This window comes from Trachinotus anak, unplaced genomic scaffold, assembly GCF_046630095.1.
Source record: "Trachinotus anak isolate AG129_WGS33_773 ecotype Australia unplaced genomic scaffold, CSIRO_AGI_Tana_v1 ptg000009l, whole genome shotgun sequence".
Lineage (NCBI taxonomy): Eukaryota > Metazoa > Chordata > Actinopteri > Carangiformes > Carangidae > Trachinotus > Trachinotus anak.
The window spans coordinates 21668572-21682067 of record NW_027273860.1 but is presented as its reverse complement, the minus strand read 5'-3'; the positions used below and the strand labels follow the sequence as shown (position 1 = coordinate 21682067).

Genomic DNA, 13496 nt, shown 5'->3' with positions numbered 1-13496 from the left:
AATGTAGAATAATAGGTGTCAACATGTTTTGCTTATTAGACCTCCTCAGCCTGAACTCTTTATTAATTAGAGTGTAGTATTTTTCCCCTGGTCTTACACTTGTGCTTCAGTGCCTGATGATCCTTCAGGCTCATGGACCAGTCAGTCCAGGTGGACCTCCTTGACCAGATTTTATCATCTCACCAGAACCTGGAGCAACGTGTCCACTCAGTGAGACAGACAGGAAGTGAGGGAAGGGTCTCAGCTCTCAGGATGTCTCTTGGTGCTTTACAGCCTGCTCTCTGTTACAGTCTTTAAGTTAACATGTATAAAAATCAACACTGTATTAGATTTATATTATGTCAGATACTGAAATCAGTTGAGCTTCAGTAACAGACAGAACCAGAGGATCACACAGGTCCAGCTGTGCACACTGACACAGGACCATGTTTCATTATTAGCAGTAACATTAGTAACACTGAGTGCACTGCTGTCCTCCAGGTTTTTAGTTGCAGCTCTACAAACACCTCCTCAGAGGCTCTGCTGTCGAGCCAACACCACAACAGTCTGGCAGGAGGACAGAGCACTGATATCTGTAGTAGGTTGTGAAACGTCAAGACATCCAGTATCCTGACTCCAGGCGGCGTTGAGCTGTGTCTGTATCTCAGTGTAACGCTCGTCAATGTGCAGGAATAGGAGCACGCTCTGCCCCGGCGAGCAGGCGAGATTCAGCCAGTGCATGTTCATATTTGGTGAAGGAGCCAGCTGGAGAGTGTGTAACAGGACTGCCTGCAGCATTATGGGATGTTTTCACAGTGGTATGGGCCGCAGCAGGGCTGTATTAATACTGCATGGAGGGGAGAGGAATGTGTGTGTGTGTGTGTGTGTGTGCAGGGGCTGAATCAGAGCGTTCAATGACAGCTGCTTCTCCATCAGCACAGATTGTGTGTGTGTGTGTGTGTGTGTGTGTGTGTGTGTGTGTGTGTGTGTGTGTGTGTGTGTGTGCGCGCGTGCACCTCTTCTCGTGCACGTGTAGATGTGTGTTTGCTGTGTGTGACTGCAGCAGCAGATGGAGGTCAGTGTAATGTGTTGTTGCAGTGATTCTTGAATAGAGTTGTTCACATTATCTGAGCTGCTCCTTCTGACTCAGAGCTTCTCCTCTCCTCTCCTCTCCTCTCCTCTCCTCCACTTTCCTCTTCAAATGTTTTCTCTGTGCTTCTCTCTCAGTCTTTCTGCTCCATCTCTGGTGAGTGCTTCAACCTCCAATATTTGTCTACAGATACTCTGTCATTCTCTCTCATCCTCTCTCTCCATGCTGGGAACTTGTCTTTTTCCCTCTCATTTATGTCCTTATTTCTTCTTCTCTGTCACTGTTCTGACTCCTGAGTCCTGATGAGTTGTCTGTGTGGACCACAGGGCAGACTGCCCCTCACATTTAATGAGCAATTCAAAGAGGGATGCTGAAAACATCCACCTCTTACAGTCTGACACATCTTTGCTCCAGCTACAACAGACGTCCAGTTAAAGAAATGAATGTGACATCCACTCAGCTGTAACTGTTTTAATCCAACATTAACTGTTTTAATCCAACTTTAACTCTTTTAATCCATCAACACGGCAGACTGAGACCTTCCAGTATATAAGCCAGTATCCAGCAGGCTGCTGCTCCACACCTAATATCACTAACGCCTGTGAGCAACTTCACAACCATGGCGGCGTTCATCAACTTTCAGAAAAAAATCGAATGTGGTCTATTCAGGTCTGGCTGTGCTCAGGTCTCCCTCAGATCAGGTCTGGCTTTTGTGAGGTTATCAAGTTCAGATTGGGTTCCAGTCAGGTTTAAGTCAGGCTCAGGTTGGGTTCAGATCAGGTATAAGTGGGGTTCAGGTCAGGATCAGGTCAGGTTCAATCTGAGTTCAGGTGAGGTTCAGTTCAGGTTCAGGTGGGGTTCAGGTCAGGTCCAAGCAGGTCTGTTTCTGATTGGTCCAGATCTCTACTCAGGCCTTGGTGCTACATATCAACGCTGTACATGTTCTGTGTTATGTTATGTGTATGATGTGATCCAGGTGGGTTGGCTGACCTATCTATGACCTTTGTCTATAAACATTGCCGCCACCCTCCTGTGTAATAAACACCCTCAGGTCTTACCGTCGTGGTTGGGGTTTCCCAGCGTCCACGGCTCATCTGAGTCAAAGTGTGTGTCACCTCCGATTCCTGGCCCTGGGAAGTAGGCGTGAGCCAGGAAGCCACCCTCGCCGTCAAAGGGTGAGCTGTCACCATGGAAACCTGAAGCGAAGATGATGGTAATGTCCACATCTTTCTTGGTCCTCTCCAGCTCGCTGTAGGGCACGGCCTCAAAACGCAGCGGCGTCACGTTCTGCCAAACGTCAAAGGCTCGCCGAATGGCATCGTGGGTTTCCTCAGATCCCACCTTGGGCGTCACGTTCTTTATGCTGAGGGGACATGAGAGGGAAGGAGGGAAAGTTAGAGGTCTCAGAGCTTCACCTATCAGGATGTGAACTGGTCTGATCAGACTCGGGTTCTTGAAGCAGCTTCTCAGTCCAGTACACAACAGCTGAGAAAGGAGGGAGGTGCAGGATCTCAATCTCGGAGATCACACTATGCCGCAGAAAAAAAAATTTACTATTGCTGTTTTCTCCACAAGCTGCCATTTCACGCTCTTCCTGCTCGCCAACAGAGAGCTAAATGGAGCGATTTGTGAGAGGAAACAGCTGAGTCCTCTCCGACCGGCCGCAGGTGTGGTGAGGAATCCGCCTCTGGAATTTATTTTCTAATTAAGGATTATCAACGGCCCAGTGCGCGCCGACAGCCCCACATTCTCTCCACTTTATTTGCTCAGTGTCAGGCTCTGGTTGTCTCCTGGGACAGAGAGCGGCTGACTTCACCGTCACTGTGGCTCAGGCTGACCTGCTGGTCCACTGATGCTCAGGTGATAAAGAACAAACAGCCCAGAGCCAAGTTCTGATTTTCCCTCTTCTCTCTCAGATGTTGATTCAAGAACCCCCCCCCCCCCCTGTTAACAGCCTCTCTGTCATTTTCCATAACAGGAATAAATATTAGAGTGTCTTGTCTCAGAGTATTGCTGCTGCACATTCACACGCTGCATATTTACACTGTGTGTGAGCTCGGTGAGAAGATGAAGATATAAACACAGTGCAGCATCTGTTGAAGATCTTCTGTTCACAAACTGCTCTTCCTCCTCCCTCTGCGCTCTACAACTCTCTACAACAACCAATAACATCAAACTGTTGTATCAGACTGCATCGGTTTCAGATGGGTGTTCCTAATAAACTGACAGCTGACTGTATATTAGTATTAATCCGTCTACAGACTGTGCAGAGCTGGACTGGAATTAATTGGTTTCAGTGCAGTTCTCACCTGAGGACCTGTATATACAGTATACACACCACTGAATACACACCTGTGGTCTGAGGATGTTCTTTAACAGTTCCTCCTCCTCCTCCTCCCTCTTCTCCTTCACATTAACAGGTCATTCTTACGGCTCATGAACATGTAGTTGTTTGTTGCAGCTTTAATTAAACCTTCAGGTGACAAATATTCAGTGTGGAGGTTTAGACAGCTGCTAGGTCACAGTGGTGCAGAGCAGCATCCATTATCCCGACATAAAGTCTACATTGTTTCAGACAAAGATACTGTAAATCCCTCCATCTGTGTGTGTGTGTGTGTGTGTGTGTGTGTGTGTGTGTGTGCACACACGTGTTTCAGTCGTCACCAGCTGGCAGAAGCAACAACCATGTCACGACGCAGCTTGTTTTATATTTGTGATCAGATAGTTGGAGATTGGTGATTTAAACTGAAGAACAAAGTGTGTCCTCAGTCAGTAATTGTTCACATCTCAGGATGAGCAGCAGCAAACCCTCAAATTACTGCAACAACCCCGAACATCACCTGGAGCAGTGTGGTGTGAACCTAACTGTGCTCATGTCGATCAGACACACAACACAGGAAACAGTCCTGTTTTCTCTTCAACATCAGCTGAGCCACAGATTGACTGTGTGTGTGTGTGTGTGTGTGTGTGTGTGTGTGTGTCTTGTTTTAAAGGTAAGATGGATAAAGAGAGGAGAGCACATGCAGGGAGAAGACCACAAAGGAGAGAACCTGAGCTGCTCTGAGGACATATCAAATATTAAACTCCATGCTGAGAGGTGTTAATGATTCCGGATGCAGCTCATGTGCTATAATAGTACCTGCATGCAGGGAGAACAGTAGGCATGCCAAAGCTAATTAGTGCCTCCCCTACAGCAAGTACTGCATGTGGCTACATGGAAACTAGCACACGCCTGGGGAAACGTGCATTTGTTATACGTTCCAAATGCCAGCATTGTTTTCCTGAGATGATTTTCTCGGCCTTAGTGTTTGAAGAAGAAAGAGGGAAGTTTTAGTTGAGATGTGAGGACACGACACAGCTCCAGCCTGGATTCAAACCCACAACACACACACACACACACACACACACACACACACACACACACACACACACACACATTCACAGAAACCAGCTCTGACCCATCTGTCCTGAGTCCATCAGCTCCACATGAGCTGGTTCTCAAACTGGTTCACATTAAGACCCCAACACTGACACAGCCAGACCACAGACCCCCATCTGATCAGGTTCTGTCCCTGGGTCCCTGAAACCCATTAGCCCATTCATATGTTCTGTCAAAGTTTCCAGAAACAGAGAAGATACAGTGATGATTCATCAATAACGCATCTTTAAGGAGACTGTGAGATGATTTGAGTTTGATTTTACAGTCCCATATTTCTCAGCTCGTTTCCTCATGACTGACAAAGCATCTGTTAATTAAGGACATTTCCACTTTGGCACTAATTAATAATAAGATGGAGAAGTGTTCACTGCCACAGTTATTTAAGTACCTGGTGGTTATATCCAGACTATGACGATGATGATGATGATGATGATGATGATGATGATGATGATGATGATGAGGTAGAGAAATGAAAATAAACAGACGTCAGTATCCATCTGACATACAGAAATTCTTCACTGGTGTCTTGGTGACTTTCGGCTCCTGACAGATAACGAGCAGGTGCTTCATAACTGTAGCTTCCAACACTCTCCTTTATAATTAGCACCAGAGCATGTGGGCTGTTCTGGGAAACATCCCAGTAATTTACAGATACATTGGAGCCAATTCTTTGGAAATCATGAGGAAAGTTTCCAGCAAATTAACTGAAAAATACAAGACCCGTAAAATCAATCATGACCAAGATGTTCTCCGCTCTCTAACGACCTCCACTGCAGAGAGCACAGATAAAAGGAGCAGCTGCAGGCACATCTGACTGGAGGCCGGGCACACGTCCATGTACAACACACACACACACTCTGAAAATGCTCCCATCCTATTACATAACCCTAATCTGTCAAAGAGCACCCTCTGCCCTCCACTGGGGTTTCCTCCTCTCAGCTCATCTCTTCATTCCTCACACTCCTCTCTTCATCACGCCTGTTCATCTTCCTCTTTTCCTTACAGATGAACCACGAGCTCTTGAAACTACCTCCATCTGCGTATCCCAGCGTCATATTTTAAAAAGAAACATGCACAGGCAGGAACGTGGACGGCTGTGCCCCTGGTGATGCACAGTCCTCCTTCAGCTGTAGGTCACTGATCCACTAGATTATGTTCAGCATGTAGCTGCGCTGAGACATTTATCCAGAGTGCAGCGCAGGAGTAAAACCAGCGCCACTTCTTCAGGATTATCCTGAACATGGTACAGCAGCTATAAAATATGACAGAAACTACATCATCAGAGGAATATTACATAACCAGAGCATGCTGTCCTATACATTATTACTCATGGAGCTGCATGTCAGAAAATGTGCTTGTGAATTATGAATCTGGTGATGAGGCCTCTGGTGCCTGTGTGGCTCTAACATATCCACTGGTTCTCCATCAGTCTGAGGTGTAAAGAGTCTGTGCAGTGGGTAAAGGTTTCAGAGGAGCTGAACTTTGGTTGCAGTTTTCTTTCCATTATATCAGATCAAATATTGACTGCTGAGTTGCTGCTCTTCTGCTCCACAGGTGGGAGACGTTCCAGCAGGACGAGGAAGAGTTTTAAATACGGAGAAGAAGCAGCATGTTTCTGTCTCTGGAAACAATGTGGATCTGAATGAAAAGGTCAGTGACACTGGTTTAGTCCTGAAGCTGTGTGTGTGTGTGTGTGTGTGTGTGTGTGTGTGTGTGTGTGTGTGTGTGTGTGTGTGTGTTGGAAGATGCTGTACTGACTGAGTCCACCCACCTGTAGGTGATATGTTTGTGCTGCCACCTCTGTCCTGTGAGGGCATACCGCCGTTTCCTCACACTGAATTTGGACGCACCCCCTATCTGGTCAGGAACCCCACATCTGGGCTTCTTCATCCACCTACAGGAGAGTGGAGGTGTATCATCATCATCATCATCATCATCATCATCATCATCCTGCTGCAGCAGGACATGATGACAGACTGTAACCATGACGCATTCATTTAAAGCTCTCTGGATCAGATACACAACATTCACATGAAGTAACACAGAACATGCAATGTCTCACAACTCTACACAGTACACAGGTGTACACACTGATAACTGTACACAGGTGTATACAATGATAAAAGTACACAGGTGTATACACTGATAACAGTACACAGGTGTATACAATGATTACAGTACACAGGTGTATGCACTGATAACAGTACACAGGTGTATACAATGATAACAGTACACAGGTGTATACAATGATTACAGTACACAGGTGTATGCACTGATAATAGTACACAGGTATACACACTGATAACAGTACACAGGTGTATACAGGTGTAGTACAGACTCCTCACCTTATCGTGTTATCACTACATCAACCAGCAGCAGCAGAGGGGAAACAAACAGACAGTTAGCTCATCACTCCCACTCAGCCCAGTGGTTGGACAGATGTGAGTCTGTCCTGTCACACCTGTCACACCTGTCACACCTCTGGACACCACTCTGCCATGTAACACTTCAGTGGCCACTTTAAAGTCAGTGCTGTGTGGAGCTGGGACAGTGTGACAGTGATCCACAGGTGACAGACAGCTGGGTTTCAAAACATCATGTGACTGTCGTCTCAGCAGGTGTCATTACCTCATCATGATGATGTATCATCTGCAGATCCACCTCCACGTTCAGGTGGTTTCATCCTCCCTTTATGGATGGAGTCAGGAGAAACCAGACCTCATCCCTGCTCCACTTTCTCCTCCACTGAGTATCAGCACTTTGGCATTTGAAGCCTTTGTTCTGACAGCAGAGGTGCACTCTGGGTAAAAGACCCCTTTGATCAAATTAAAAACGCCTCACTTAAACCATGTCAGGGTAAGTCTGCCTTCAGAGGCTGAGCAGGGCTGAACGACACTCTCCACTCCACTTAGCTCCACTTTTACACATCTGAATAACAAAAGTAATGAACAACTATCTCAACAACATCCAGTCTGTTCCTTTACCACTGCTCCTCCTTTTACTGAGCCTGTTACCTGCTGGCTGCTGCTCACTCCTCCTGTATCTGCACCTGAGTGACTCCACACCTCTCCTCATCTTCATCAGCTGATGGAAATCAACATCAACACCAGTATCTGAGGAGCCTACCTCAGCCTGCATTTCTATAATCATCAAATTGATGACACAGAGTCTATGAACTATTGTTACTCTATCACACTAATGATTGACCTGCAAGCTAACAGGAAGTGAACTTGTACATATATGTGCATTGATCTGGATTCATTTAGCTTTGATAAACTGACTCATCACTTTCTTACTGTGTGAGCGGACTCATCATGAGGTGAACACAGCTCAAACTGAGGCCTCTTTGAAGGTGTGACTCACTCTATTGTGTGGCTGTCCAGGGTCCCTGTGACGTTGAGGCCGTAGCGGCGCTGCATGGCAGCGATAGCGGACTGCATGACTCGGGCAGAACGCAGCACTGACATTCTGGGGTCTGCAGCTGGGAGGTAGCCGTACCTCTGGAGCCACGCCTGCAAACAGAAACAGGAAGACAGAGAGGAGACGTTACAGCACAGGGTTTCAGCTCAGAGACACAAGAAGCAGCTCCAGATTGTGACTGGATGTTTCTTGCCGAGATGCACCTTGGGAGTTTTAGACAAAGTTTTTATGTCTAAGAGTTTGTTTCTTTGACTTTCTATTCAGGATCGACCGATTCATCGGCCGGCCGATATATTGGGCCGATATTTGCGTTTTTTACGCGAATCGGTATCGGTCGATTTGCACGTGTGTTTGCCGATGTTTTATTCGCAGCATGATTTACAGACAGGCATCCACGCAGGCAGCTCTGTGTTGCCGGAAGACCCTGCAGCACATGCAGACGCGCTACCCCTCCCCCACTGGAAGAGTGGTGAAAGTCGAAGAATCACTGAGGAGGCTGCTTTTGAACAACAGTAAGTTTTAAACTTTCAAATAGCCTCTAACTGTTAAACTTAGTTGAAATATTAGTAATGAAGTAATATTAGTTGTGATTTCAAAGTTGTCAATTCAGTTCCATGGTGTTTGTAGGAGTTTACTGAACGCTGAAATGCACGCGCGCGTGTGTACGCTCTCCTGCAGCAGAGCAGAGCGGAGCGGAGCAGCAGCAGCTGCGGGGCTATCAGAGGTCTTTAGCGTGTCCTAGAAGAACTTTAATGATGAGAGAAATGTTTTATATGTAGTACTAACTTGTGTCAGTGTTTAGTGAAAACATCTTTAGAGCCGTTTGCTGCCATTATCAATCCAGCGGCGGCGGCGTTTTTTTTCCCCCATAATCGGTTATCGGCTAAGGGTGACGGAAAAAAATCGGTATCGGCATCGGCCCCAAAACACCCGTATCGGTCGATCCCTACTTTCTATGAAAGCAGCAGATGTTTTGTCCTGCAGTCACCGATCCTTTGTAGCAGGAGAGTTTCATGTTGATCCAGACTCTGACTCAACATTGTCTGTGGGGAGCAGGAGCATCTGGACAAAGCCCTCACACTTCACAGCTGTTAACAGCCTCGACTGATTCTCAACAACCACAAAACACACAGAAACATACAACTTGTCATTTCTATTGGGTTTTATTCTAATTAAACAAGATTTGAAATGTTAATAAGTGAGTTTTACATTTTACCTTTGGACATAGCCAGGCTGTTATGCTAAACTAAGCTATCCAGCTGCAGGTGCAATGACACCCAAACTACTCCTTTAAAGAAAGGAGTGTGAGGTGAGAAATCAGTCACCAGTTTGATTTACTTTTCTTCAACACCTGCTGCTAAAGGGCCCGAGAGCAAGGCACTGATCCAGAATGTGAGGTCACAGGTCGGCAGGTGTGAATTTATAGTTCAGTATTTGAGCATGAGAAGAAGATGAAGGGTGAAAACGACTTCCTCTAATGTGTACCACCATTTAAACTTCACCAAGAAACAACTTGATATGTGATACACATGAAGAAGAAGTAACAGATGTATTTCCTCCAGGAAAAGGAGGAGAGATGTCAGCAGCAGAGTGTCAGCTGTTATCATGTCAGGGTAAAGGCTTTGGTGTAGGGATGCACCGAAATGAAAATTCTTGGCCGAAACCGAAAACGAAAAATGAGGAAACCAAGGCCGAAAACCGCAAACAGAAACACAGAAAGAAATGATTGTCAATTATTAGAACCATAGCATTTTTGGCTACGATGTGTACTAACCTCACTAAAATCAAGGCATTGCAATAAATCAATTACAAAAGTATGAAAACATTTATTTAGCACTGACATTACAACAATGCACAATATAAATTAAAATTCAAAATAAAATGTTTAACTTGACCCCACTCATGTGTACATTACATAGCAATGTACAGACTTATAACTGACTGGCCTGCTGAAAGACTGTAAAAATTAAATATGTTCTCTCATAAAAACACAAAGTGTCAAGTGCTTTTTAAATTTTTCTCTGTAGGACTACTACACACGGGAAATGGGATAAGAGCCAGCATATCTGCGGTGTGGACTTATTTCACTGTCTCAGAGAAAGACCCACGAATAGCGATTTGCAAAACATGCAATGCTGAAATTTCGAGAGGGGGTGCATCTGCAAAGAGTTTCTCCACGTCGGGTTTAATTTATCACCTGAAATCCAAACATCCCCATCACCATTCTGAATATGAGAAGAATCCTGCTGGCTGCGCTGTTTGCTCGCGATCACGTTTCCCACGTGCTGGACACGCTGTCTGCCGCGTGATCACAAGTTTCGGCGATTTAGGTCTTTCTTTTGGGTCATTTATGGGTCATTTTCGGGCGAAAATTTTCGGTGGCCGAATTTTTGGTGCATCCCTACTTTGGTGTAATAGAGCTTTCAGAGTCCCAGGTCTCTGGACCAGGCAGGAGGAGAACGATCAGCCAGGCTTTCCCACACCAGAGGATTTAGGGATTCATAAAGTCCCGACCTCTCTGTGTCCTCAGTCTGCGTCATGAAGACAGTAAACACGTTCACCATCGGCTGCATTTAGCAACAAAGCTAACCATTAAAAACCACAGAGCTCAGCTCTATTGTTTCAAATGCAGAGGACAATCTCAAAGAGCCAATGAGCTCCGAGTGCACACAGCTGCTCCAGTGACACACACACGCATGTGCGCGCGCACGCACACACATACACACAGAGTGAAGTTCACTAAACATAGAGGGAAGCATGGTGCAACAAACCATGACCAGCAGTGAAAAAATGTCTGGATCCTCTGTGACAGTGACGGAGCCTCCCGTGCAGAGAGGAGGCCTGCTGCAGCTCTATGAGACTGGGAGCTGTGGGAGCTGTGGAGCTGTGGGGCTCTATACTGTGACCTGTGGTCACACAGTGAGAGGACACAGATCCAAACACTCAGGCCTGAGAAACCCTCACTGATAAATAAACTGACAGTGGACGTAATGTGGGACATGAGAGAATATGAATACACCTGTCAACTGTCACCTGGAAAATACAGTGTCCAATAAACATAAAGTCAGGAGGTGGTTAGCCTAGCTTAGCATAGGACTGGTGCTGTGTCTCAGTTCAATTCAGTTGCTGTTTTGAGTGTGTTAGTGTGTCTACATTGACAGGTATGATAACATGTAGACCACAGGTACCTGGGTGGTTGGACACTTCCTATCCTCAACCATCGCCGTCTTGGCTACATAGCAGATGGGGGAGGGGCCACCAACATATTTTTAAACTTGTGAAAACGACAATCGAGGGAGGAGGAGGAGACTGCACCAATGGCACATTAATTTCCATACATGACACAGGATATATGATCCACACCTCAGGTGAGTTCACAACAGCAGTGTTGGATCTGGGACAACACCACCCTGCTGAAATAGCATCCAGCTCAGCGTCCACCAAAGCTTCTCAATACAAAGTGAATATCAGTGAAACAGTGTTGAGTTGGATTTATTCAATGAAACCATCGACATTGCCTCAACACAAACCAAATGTTCTCTCAAAGCTTCGTCTGGTTCTCTGAACAGCAAATTCTAATGTTCAGGAAACTTATGCTTGTATACATTTCTAACTTACTTGTTTTTATTACATCCTTATTGTGTTTTTTCAAACGTTGTGCATTTGTATGGAGCCATCTGTATTTCTAGTGGTCTGTCTGTCTCTGTGTTGGTGAGCCAAAGACAATTTTCCACTCTGGTGGACGTTAAAGATTAATTCTATTCTATTGTATTCCTTCAAAAGATTAAATAAACCGCAGACCATGAAACACAGCATCACCAGTATAAACAAGTATAAACCAGTATAAACCAGCATTGACCAGTATAAACCAGTATAAACCATAATAAATGAAGTGACAGTGAAACTGCTCAGTGTGAGCTGCTGTGACGAGCTGCGGTTTACTGATCTGTGTGATTCAGGGCCCACTGACCTGGTTCAGCTCTGCTGTTCCAACAGTCTCATAATTCCCAGCATGCAAAGCAGAGAGGGCATTTTAATCTAATTTTGTGTGTGTGTGTGTGTGTGTGTGTGTGTGTGTGTGTGTGTGTGTGTGTGTGTGTGTGTGTGGGGGGGGGGGGGGGGGTGAACACAAACTTATATTAAATCTGCAAACACTGAAGCTGTTACTGACATTTAAATCTTGTTTTTAATCCATTCAAACTTCTGAGTCTCTAGATCTGATAAAACATCAACCAACCTTTACATCCCTTGCGCGCACAAGCGCACGCGCACGCACGCACGCACACACACACACAGCTCTCCCTGTCCTGTAATCATCCGTCCCTCCCTCACGTCTCCTCTGACACAGGAGCTTTTTATTGTAAACCACGTTTGGCTCTGTCCTGTAACCACTGCCTCGGTGAACTGCCTGCTGGGAAAAAAAAAAAGATATTGATGAGAAAGTGTTCAGACGTGGCAATGGACATTTATCCAAACAGAAACCCAAATGCAGTGAGGCTGTTTTCCCTGCAGTGTTTGGAGTGATTCACTGAGTGTGGAGGAGGCTGTGGATCCACTGGTTCTTCACCACAGAGCTGAGATTACAGCTACATCTATCAGCTGATCAACAGGAACTACTCTGATAATCCATTCATCAATAATCAATGTTTAGGGCGTCTCTGAAGCCTTGGCTGGTACCAGCTGCTCAGACGTGAGGATGTGATGCTCCTCTTCATCACATGACTGAATGTGACACTATTTTCTGAAATGTCACAGCTGCAGCTCCGACTAAGACATTGAAACATCAGGAAACTGGAAATGTGTTTAAATAAGTTGAGTATATTTTAGTGTCAGGGGGTCACAGGGAGATACTGCAGAGCTGCTTTCATCTCTCTGAAGAGAAGATGCTGCCTACATGAAGCTACCACAGCGTCTAGAGTTGCACGATACCCACGGTACCCACGCTACCCCGCAGTGCCAAATCGTAACGGTTCCTACTACACTAGAAATTCTACACGACGGTACTACCGTGGATTACTATGCTCCCGGTGCCAGTTTCCGCTACATAGCGGCCGCCTCTACTCTCCTCCCGGCTTCTCACTGCATGCTACTCCCCTGTAAACAAACCCACATGGCAACTACTGCAACTGAACTACACAGCTGCTGAATGATTGGCTGTTTGCCTCTTACTGGTGACGTCCAGGGATATGATAGGCTGTTTCCGCACGCTGGGTCCGCTCGTCTGTTTGGCTGTACATGTTTCTGCTGGCAAGAACGAACTCGATGAAGACAGCTCCGCTTCGGTGAACAAATCGCTTCAAAACAAACAATAACAACAAGCTGATAAAAAAAATGATAATACTAAAAAAAAGGTTGCAGTACCGCGATAATACCCGGAACCATGATACTTTGTCTGGTATAGTATCGTGGTTACTCATTTTGGTATCGTGACAACTCTACTACAACTAACAGGGTCACATACAATGAGCTGACTTATGGTAAATGGTTTGACTTGATCATTTCTACAAACACTAAAATAACTTCTGAGGTTCTTCAGGACCACTCACCTCCTTCAAATAAAAACATCAC

The 13496-nt window shown here is 45.7% G+C and overlaps 1 protein-coding gene across 4 annotated transcripts in view; it reads right to left on the bottom strand.

Moving 5' to 3' along the window:
- The window catches only part of LOC139625651 (matrix metalloproteinase-16-like), a 55179-nt gene that overhangs the window by 29590 nt on the left and 12093 nt on the right, over positions 1 to 13496 (bottom strand). Inside the window, exons 1-5 of one of the 4 annotated variants that reach the window (XM_071485812.1) lie at positions 8132 to 8309; positions 7872 to 8020; positions 6854 to 6868; positions 6280 to 6402; positions 2128 to 2432 (exon numbers count right to left, since the gene is read on the bottom strand). In XM_071485812.1, the coding sequence (XP_071341913.1) occupies positions 2128 to 2432; positions 6280 to 6402; positions 6854 to 6868; positions 7872 to 7975 (547 nt within the window). In that variant the 5' untranslated portion in view covers positions 7976 to 8020; positions 8132 to 8309. Of the gene's footprint in view, positions 1 to 2127; positions 2433 to 6279; positions 6403 to 6853; positions 6869 to 7522; positions 7575 to 7871; positions 8021 to 8131; positions 8310 to 13496 lie in introns of those variants that run through there. The other 3 variants (XM_071485810.1, XM_071485811.1, XM_071485813.1) reach the window with 3 other exon arrangements.